Source organism: Oreochromis aureus, linkage group 5 (genome assembly GCF_013358895.1).
Source record: "Oreochromis aureus strain Israel breed Guangdong linkage group 5, ZZ_aureus, whole genome shotgun sequence".
In the NCBI taxonomy this organism is placed as follows: Eukaryota; Metazoa; Chordata; class Actinopteri; order Cichliformes; family Cichlidae; genus Oreochromis; species Oreochromis aureus.
In genome coordinates, this window is record NC_052946.1 from 32583430 (window position 1) to 32592751 (window position 9322).

At 37.0% G+C, this 9322-nt stretch overlaps 1 protein-coding gene across 4 annotated transcripts; it reads left to right on the forward strand.

Annotated features, from left to right (window-relative positions):
* Positions 1-124: 124 nt before the first annotated feature.
* LOC116317765 (protein phosphatase 1 regulatory subunit 12B-like) lies at positions 125-7810 on the forward strand. 4 transcript variants are annotated; one of them, XM_039611780.1, is made up of 7 exons: positions 125-490; positions 4212-4228; positions 4403-4541; positions 5358-5459; positions 5644-5694; positions 5774-5824; positions 5925-7353. In XM_039611780.1, exons 1-7 carry the CDS (start codon positions 389-391, stop codon positions 5946-5948), a joined length of 486 nt encoding a protein of 161 aa, XP_039467714.1. In that variant the 5' UTR covers positions 125-388; the 3' UTR covers positions 5949-7353. The 4 variants fall into 4 exon arrangements, with proteins under 4 accessions (XP_039467714.1, XP_031592492.1, XP_031592493.1 ...); XM_031736630.2 differs by lacking the exon at positions 5925-7353 and adding an exon at positions 7360-7810 and having other exon boundaries at positions 128-490; XM_031736632.2 differs by lacking the exons at positions 5774-5824; positions 5925-7353 and adding an exon at positions 7360-7810 and having other exon boundaries at positions 126-490.
* Positions 7811-9322: the final 1512 nt, after the last annotated feature.

The following is a 9322-nucleotide window of genomic DNA, read 5'->3' on the forward strand; positions in this document are numbered from 1 at the left end:
TTTTATTGTATTTGTAATTTTTACTCTGGTTTGTTAATTCCTTTACACAATGCTGCTCTAAAATCCTTTGGTACACACACACACGCATGCACACGCACACACATTGCAGCCCGCCTACTCCCCTGTCCCACCACTTCCCCCCACAGATCTCACACTTGTGCAATTGTTTCACTCTCTTCTGATATGCAATGTCTCACTATCACGTGAAGAAGACGCTTGGATTGTTCTTTAACCAAAGAAAAAAGAAATCTGATTTTAATCTTACTGGATAAAAAAATACATATCTCTCTACTTCTCGTCCGTTTAAGAAGAACATTTTTAAAAACAAATTGGACATACTTCTGACGACAATACTGCTGCATGCAGTGGTTCCAGCTGCCCAGGAGCGATGTCATCTCTACCTTCTCACAACAAAGATTCGTCACGCATCAGAAAGCAACTCTCTGACTCTTGTCCAGTTTCTTCTGTTGCCACTACTAAGAGCCTGCGGGTAAGGCCTGATTGTCTTTAATCTTTTAAGTGTTTGTTTAGTGGCAGGAAATGCCATAAAAGGAAAACATTAACTTTGAGGTTCAGTCATTGTCGAAGAAATGTGTTGAAAACAAGCCACAGAGGTATTTCTGAGCATTAGAACACACATAACTCATCACTGCCTTCAGTCCAATTCTACTTTTTTGGTCTGTTTTGTTTTTTGGACATAATTGTGTGGCATTAGCTAATCATTTTGTATGATTTATGCAGTACAATTGGGAAAAATTAGGGAAGTAGGATTTCTCAAAATATGCTGGACTTCATGTGTCTTCAGTTGTTTCTGCAACATGATTACAATGTTTAATTTTGGTACTCCAGTTTGACATTCTATCACTGCAGAGGTGATTTTGTGGTAATTTAGCCCAATACAGCCCAAAGTGTAATAAAGTTAGATTATTAGATACTTGTAGTAAACCATGTGGAGAATGTGCAGTTTTATATTGTTCATTATTGTATATGAGGATAGTTCAAATGACCATAGTAACACATAAACTGATAAATAAAGCTACACATTGATGTTCGTGAGCAAGGGAGCAGAAAACTTGAAGGAAATGTTGTAATAAGCAGTTAGTCTTATCTGTTTATGCAAACCAAGAACCTCTTGAGAAGAATATATGGTGTGACGCAGAGAAAAGTTTGTGAGAGAGAGGGCAACAGGAAGAAAGGAGGAGGAGGAGGAGGAGGAGGCAAGAGAAAAATAGAGAGAAAGAGAGACAGAGCGGGGGGGATGAAAGACAGGATGAAGAGGAACAGAAGGAAAGAGGGACAGAGTGCTTGGAGGACTGACTTGTGGGAACCCAGTATTTATGGATGTTTATCTCTCTGCTAGTCCTAAGGGAAGCTCATATTTTCCATTTGGGAATAGCTGGTCATTAGAGAAAAAGTCCCTCACAGAATCTGGGAAGGCTGGAGGACAGATTTCAGATGGAGTCAGTCCTTTATGAGACAAAGACACAAAAACTTTTTGATCAGCATCTGTTTCTGTGCGATACTGCTTAATATAAATCAGAGCTTTTTCCAGGTCTGAATACAGTATATTGTTCATTGTCATTTACCTAGCATGGCAGGGTATGCAGAGATGACTGGATGTCATCTCTTTAAAGGTCCCATAAATGTCTGAAGTGAAGCGTATCACTGTGTTTACACAATGTGCCTTCAACTTAAAACCCTGTCTCTTCTTTAGAGAATTCAGCTTACTTTATCAGTTTCACGTGACATGCCATAGGTTACATGTCTGCTTTTTGGCTTATGTTTATACTACAGTCTCTACCAAAGGTCTCTGAAAGAATAAAGATGCAGTGTAAACTGTAACTGTGTGGACTGTCTTATATTAACAAGTCAATTCTCTGTTTGAATTTTCTAAAAGACAAAATGCAGAAGTACAGGCAACAAGCAAGATCATTACTTTTACAAGCTTTAAACAAACGTATTGTTTGCACTAAAAGAGTTACAGCAAGAGCTTTTCTTATGATGAATAAACAGAAAGCATACTAGAGGATTAAAAGGTGGGTTTAGAAAAGAAACGTGGCAAAGCTATTTTTGTCTACTGGAGGCTGTATTTTGCTTTCTTGCCTTTTAATCTCTCACATCACACAAAAGTGGGCAGCCATGCTAGTATCTTTACAAGGCTGTATTTAGGCACAGCAGTGCTTTCAGCTAAATGCTAATGTCACCACAAGACTTGGGTATATATTTTCTTTTGCTCTCTAAGGTTAGGATGTTTGTGCCATAACATTTGCTAATCAAATGGTAAAATCTTACCAGATTATACCTATTGCAGACAAATTTTTGAAGTATAACAATAACAAGTATCCAAGAAGTCCTCCAAGCACATAATAGTGTTGCTAATTTGTTCCTACTAATCTTAATAAAGAAATTCTTTATACGAATATCCATAATCTGTAGGCAAGGGACACAATGTTTGGTAGTGAAAATGTTTCTGTTTATAGTCTGCTTGTAGTCTGAGTGCTACTGACCGATGATCTAGCAGGTTTGGGTGCATCCAAGTAAGCAGTCAGCATGGAGAGCCAAAGAAACAGCATTTGCAAACACATCCAACTGTTGAAACGAAGACTCCAGTCTGACCTTTTTCTAAAATGACTGTTTAGTTTTGCCTTGGCTCTCTGTTTATTTTTCATTTCCTCCTGCTATTTGGTCGAGTTCAGACACAGAAACTAGTTGGTTAGCATTAGATAACAAGTGCAATCTGAGTGAAAATACACAAAAAAGCAGTAAACACATGTTTAAAATAACCCAACTATTTCCTATACTCCATGGTGCTGAGTTACACCAAACCAAATTTCATGAGTGACATTAAACTGAAGGAGCTCATAGGAAATGGAAATGGAGTGGAACTCATGTGGTGTTTTATAGTCTTACTGACCACGCAAAGGGCTTTGGACTAAAAGCTACAAGCACATATAATCTAAGTACTTTATCTACCTCATGTTTATGGCCAATTTAAAATGAACAGATAAACCACGAATACATATCTTGTGAGAGAAAGCCTGAGTGCCAGTACAAAAACACATGCAGGCACAGGCACAACATAACAGCATGCTCCCCAGAGAAAGACCTACCTTATCAGTGACAAGATAGGCCTATTCTAAACAATTCTCTATTTGAGCCTCAATTTTTTGCAGTAATGATAAACATATTTCAAGCAAGTGCTTGAGACTATTTAGGGGGCAGAAGAGTGTTTGCTGAGCTCATGGATCAGAGGAGCCAGTGGATGTTTTCTATAGAGTCTGACTTCTATCTGCAATCATAGGCACTGCCAGTTGTTGGCCACTAAAGAATAGAGGTCCATTGTCCATTGTTGTCCATTGTTTAGATACAGTCTATAGTTTCACTACAGTTGAATGTGGCAACACAAGTGTACATTTTACATCCACTTTTTTTTCTTATTGTTGCTAGTGGTCTTAACTTTAAAATTTCAAATCACAAAAGGAAACAAACTTTAAAAAAATATGCTATGGCCTTCCTGGTCACTGGATGTCCACTGTCAACTCAGCAGAACTGGTGTGGAAGACTTTGTACCAGTATATATAGTCTTTATATTTTATACTATATTATATTTACTAACCTTATAAGTTGATGTATTATCCTATATTTAGTCATCTCCTAAGGAAATTATTTCCCAAGTTAGAGGTAAGCAGTAGTCGGTGCAGTAGTTATTACCTTTTTTGGATGTGTTTTAGCTATCTGTGCTTGTCAGTTTATTTAAGGAATCATTTCCTCTCCCCCCCCTTTAACTTGGCTGAGAAATTCAGACTGCCATAAACCTTTTTTTCCCCCACTAAAAGTCCCTTTGAACATAATTCTCGAACAAGTAATTTTCCAGAAACCCAGACATGCGATTGCATGAATATTGATAATATAGTCTGTATCTATATTCACTGACATTGTGCATGTAATAAAATATGCTCTGTGTCCAAATTACCTTTATTTTAGTGTAACAGTCTTATGCAGAAGAAAATGTTTGTGCATTTGCTGGAAAATGGGGTTGAAATGGTTCCTTATGCAATGTAAGGTTTGAGTTGGGGTTAAGCACAGCTGATATCTTGGTTAAGATAATCAGGAATGTTTTTAAAAGTGCTTATTGTGGTTGTCATACTGTATTTTTTTTAAAACTTTGGTCAGATTGCACCCCTTTCTAAAACATTTTCTTCTCATTTCAGCATGAGAGGCTGTCTAGGTAAGGTTCTTCTAATTTGATTTACACCATCATTAATTGCATTACCACATATTACCAGAATGACAGCAAAAACAGGAATCTATCCATTACTGATTGTTAGGAGTATATCCATTCAATTGGGCAAAGAGTGTGCTAAATCTGAATTAAGAGTTAATACATCTCCTATGACTTCAGACTGGGATCATCTGGATCATCTGATGTCTCCAATGACACATCAACAAACCATGCTGAGTCCTACTTTTTACAAAGAGAGAACAGACTATCTGCAAGGAAAAAGGCACAAGAAGAGACAGCAAATAATGACTATAAAAAGGTATGTGATACACCTTAAATACAAATGTACACGACTGTTATAGATTTGTAATTTGTAGATACTGAGTGCTACTTGTTGAAAGTACTGTAGATGCTTATGTACTGTAATAAAAGAACAAAAATAAAAAGAGCACACAGAGATTCAGTGGGCTCAATAATTTGTAACATTTGGATTTAATGAAAATGAAAATGATGAATAGAATGGGAACTACTGTTGATAATATTCAAATCTAATTTCAAATGTAAATTAAGTATGTAAGTTTAATACCACTACATTTTTTTTTAATGTCGGCAGATGAGAAAAATAGTTTATACATATGAAAATATATGAAAATGAATCAGAAAATGACAGTGTCCACAGCTATGCTATTACCTCTTTCGGCCACAAATTAGACAAAGCAATTGAAACAATTAGATATAGGTGCTATTAGCATGCTAACATATTCAGGGGGACAGATACTAAGATGCTAATGGGTCCTATATATGTCGCTTTATGAAAGTAATATGATCACCAAAGATAGCACAGTTTATCTTGACAAACACAAGTGCCATGAGTGTTTCATCCAAAACTTGTTGAAGCATTTCCCTCAAAGCCACTAATGTGAACATCATGGGCGGAAAAAAGTCTCCAAAGTCAATATGATTCATTATACATGTAACACATATACTAAACCTAATGGCAATCTAATGTCTGTCAAGATATTTTAAGGAAGAAATCTGACCCTGATGGAAATGCTGAAAACTGAAACCACCACAAAAAAAGAGTCCTGGTGGCAGTGTTTGGTGGTGGAAATCCTAACATGTGGGTATTTTGTAGATGTATGAAAAGGCACTGGCAACAAATCAAAGGCTCAAGTCCCGACTAGAAACAAGTAAACAGGAACTCACCATGATTCAAGACCAGCTGGAGAGAGCACAGGTACTCTAAGCAAGGCTGAAGTAATGATCCAGAAACACTACTGAGAAACAAATTAACCATTTGTATAAAAAGGGCAACAGTACATTTTTTTACATAAATATGAGACATTGATAACGGAGACTCCAGAATCAAGCTGTTTCCATAAATTGCAATCTTTTCTCATAGTAATCTCTCTTTGCTGCAGAAGGGGAGACAGGATGACTGTGGGGCCAATGTGCTAGAAGCAGAAAAAAAGGTATGGACTCAAGAGGAGAAGTGTTTTTAAAGCATTTTTACTCGTTTATTTTAATTACCTTTAATGGTTATACTTAAAGGAAAGCTGGAGCCTTAAAAAGAGGATATCAGATATGGAAGAACAACTGAAGGTAAATGTTTTATAAATGCCTTAAAACTGAATTTTAACATTAAGTCTCTTTTGAGAATATACAGTAAGTGTTTGGTTGTAACTTGGTGCTGTGGTCTCAGCTGTTTTGTCTCCAGTGGCTTTAGCTGACATCATTTGTCACCATTATGCTCTGCCGGCTGTGGAATGTGTGAGCACCGCAGCGACTGAGCAATCAGTATTCATCTGCAGCGTAAAGCCCACAAATGTCTGCTGTGTTCTGCCCAAGTGAATGCAAACACAAACCTCTTGTTATCTGTGAATGAGAGACCTAAACAAAGATGCTGGTCTAAAAATATACCTTTACAACAGAGAAATTATTCAAAACTGGTCTAAAAGTATCTGTCTGTTGGTGTGTATGAACACATTATTGTATTTGTTTAATAAAGATCAGTCTGTCCTTTATTCTTTAGGCCAGTTTTCTTTCTGTACCAGTTACTAATAAGAGTAGAAACCAGAAACCTTCATAGAATGTACATAAAAGATGGACATAACGTAGTCAGTATGCTGTCAGGTTTGGTTAGAAATAGGTTTAGAAGTCTCAGGCCATGGATCAGATTGAGAAACCAAGAAGCACTGAACACTTATACAGTAGCAAACTATGAGTCACAAGGTAGGTCCTCTCTGCAGCATACCTGTTTTTTTTCATCCTATTTGACTTGAATGGGGTCCAGAATCTAAAAAGAGAACTTAAAAGTAGCGACTAACACCGCAGGAGAGTGTTTACCCTGGCCATAGATCAGAGGAGCCAAAAAGCATTTTTCCCATAGACTACTATACAGCTGGACATGCAGGAACCATCTCATGCTGGTGATAAGAAAGACTGTAGGTTTAAGGCACTTTTGCATTGCTTTCACTTTTCGGACCCTGAAGCTACGTCCATCATTTACAAACACCAGCAAACTTGTATTGAGTTTCACTTTAAGCAGGACCTTGTTGCTGTCCACTTTGTGAGCATGATTTTTTTTTCTCTTAGAAGACACCTTTCTGTATCCCTCTGTTTCCCTCTCCTGTGTTATGCACAACTTTAAAAAGTGGTCTCTACACAGATCAAGATTCATTGTATTTATTAATATTGCATGTAAATGTTATGACAGTTGTGGGGTGTTGTGGTCACTGTCGATCAAATCTAGTGAAACAAATTTTGTACTCAAAGTAAATGTTGTTTATAGCAAAAAATGGTTACTTGTGGTTTTGCAAGCATCCAAGGTTAAGCCTTTGTTTTAAGAGGTCGATTAGCATGTGTTCTGTGGGTGGTCTGTTGTTCTCTGAATCTGCCACCTCCCATTTGATGTGACCAAGGCTGAAAAGATTGCTGACATGACCAGAAATAAAAACCATTCCTTGGTGTGTAGCTCATGAAGACAGTACCAAAGTATGAACTTTTAAACTACAAATTAAGAACAAGCAAATCCTTATACTAACCACTGTAAGCAGAAATGCTCTACTTGGAACGGGTTGTAGGACTTTTTAGATACTCTGTCCACCCTTATGTTTTTATACTCTCTTTTCCCTCAGATTAAAGCAGAGCTTAAGATGGAAAACCAGAGACTAAAGGATGAGAATGGGGCTTTAATCCGTGTCATCACCAAACTCTCCAAGTGAGAAGGGAAGCAGACAGGAGGGAAGAAGAGGGAAGGATTCAAGAAGTCATAGTTTAATCTGTAGCCTTTGTATTTCTGAAAGCATAAGTCCATCCTCTGAAAAGATATGTACATTGGTCAGCAGAATGTTTTAAACTGAGCCCTTTCTACTGATTGTTTAGAAAGATTTAAGAGATGTTGATTTAATACTGATTTTCCATCCCCCTGTTCACTTATAAGAAGACACATTTGTCCAACTGTAAATGCAGAATACATCAAGTTAAAATTTAAAATGTAAACTCACTAAATATTTCTAAATAAGGGCAAATGCCAGTTTATGTGTTTCTTATTACTGTCTTTACGTGAGTAAATTGTCCTCAAGTAAACAGTTTGTCTGAAACTTTATTAATGAGTAGAGACTTTCATAAAAATGGACAAAATATTGCAGGTATTTCCACAGGAGCATTGCCATGGAAACTGCAATATTTGGCCTATTCCTTATGCAGATCATGAAAACGGACTCTGAACTATCAGGGACAGTGGGTGATGGATGAGAAATATTTTTTAAGAACGTAGGAGTTTCATCTCTGATTTAAGAGCTTTACCTTGACTGATGATACTGCAAGTAATACGGTCTTTGGCTTACAAGTTTAAATAGAAAAAATGTTTAAAAAATTATGTATTTATGTATTTTTTCCCTATAAAACTGTCAAAACAAATTTAGCTTTCTTGTAAAGTATCAGCTCAATCTCATGCACTTATTAATCTGTCATATTAGCGTCAATTATATAGGAGTTGTGGTGATTTTGATCAAATCACATGGACTTTATCAGTTAATGGTGAATGCGATATCCTTTATTTAAAGGCATAAAACTGTGTCTTTTTACATTTTTTTAAACGCTGGGCTGTCATCTATGTGTCACACTCAGCTATTAAGCTGTTTCTTGGCATTTATTTTATGCATGCAACGCCACCCGCTGACCATAAGTGGAAAAGCATCCTCTACATACATTTACACAACACATGGGACAATGCTACTTAAAATGCCTTTATTTCCTATTATTACATATGGACAACACAGAGATATGCTCTGATCACATCCTCATATTTTGGTTCCCTTGAGTACTTCAGTTCTACACAGAATGATGTATGAGTACAACTTTTTTGGTCTTTTTTGTTTGCTTTTCTGCTGGAAAAACATGGATTCTGTACAGAATTAAATCATGCAGTTCACAAAAAGGCACAACTATTGACACACCTCTACAACAAGACAAAACAAGAATGACGAACGACATTCAAGCATTTCCCTTGTCTATGTTGCTGGGTAAGTGAATATATAAGCGAGCTGCACTGTCTTTGGATGTTCTGTTATATGGCTATGTTGACTTAACAGGATCATGACTGTAGAGGAACCATTACCGAAGCAGCAGGTTGGCAGTATTGCATTTCGAATGTTGAATGTTGAATCTGCACTGTTTGGGTCTGCTCTGTGCTCAAGACAGCTTGTGAGACCCAGGAAGACAGGGATTTTGTTGCCTGCATCGCAGAGAAGTGCTAACATACCTTAACAGAAGACCATTTAACGAATGTCGGCTCTACACTCCTGTTGAAAATACACAAACTAGCACATGTAAAATATAAGTTCTATATCAATGAGTAGAGGAGTAGAGGATGTGCTGACACACAGTGTACTAAAGGATGTAATGAGGTGCTTCTCCACAAAAAAAGATATTGGAATTAGACATTAATCCTCTGTCTTCAGCTCATCTCCTCGAAACCAGAAACACAGTCTTAATGTGAAAGATAGAGTGCAGAGGATTAGGCGTGTTCATCTCCATGCACTCCATCTTATAAATACGGCTTTATCTAATCGTAAATGATAATGACTCAAAAAGCAG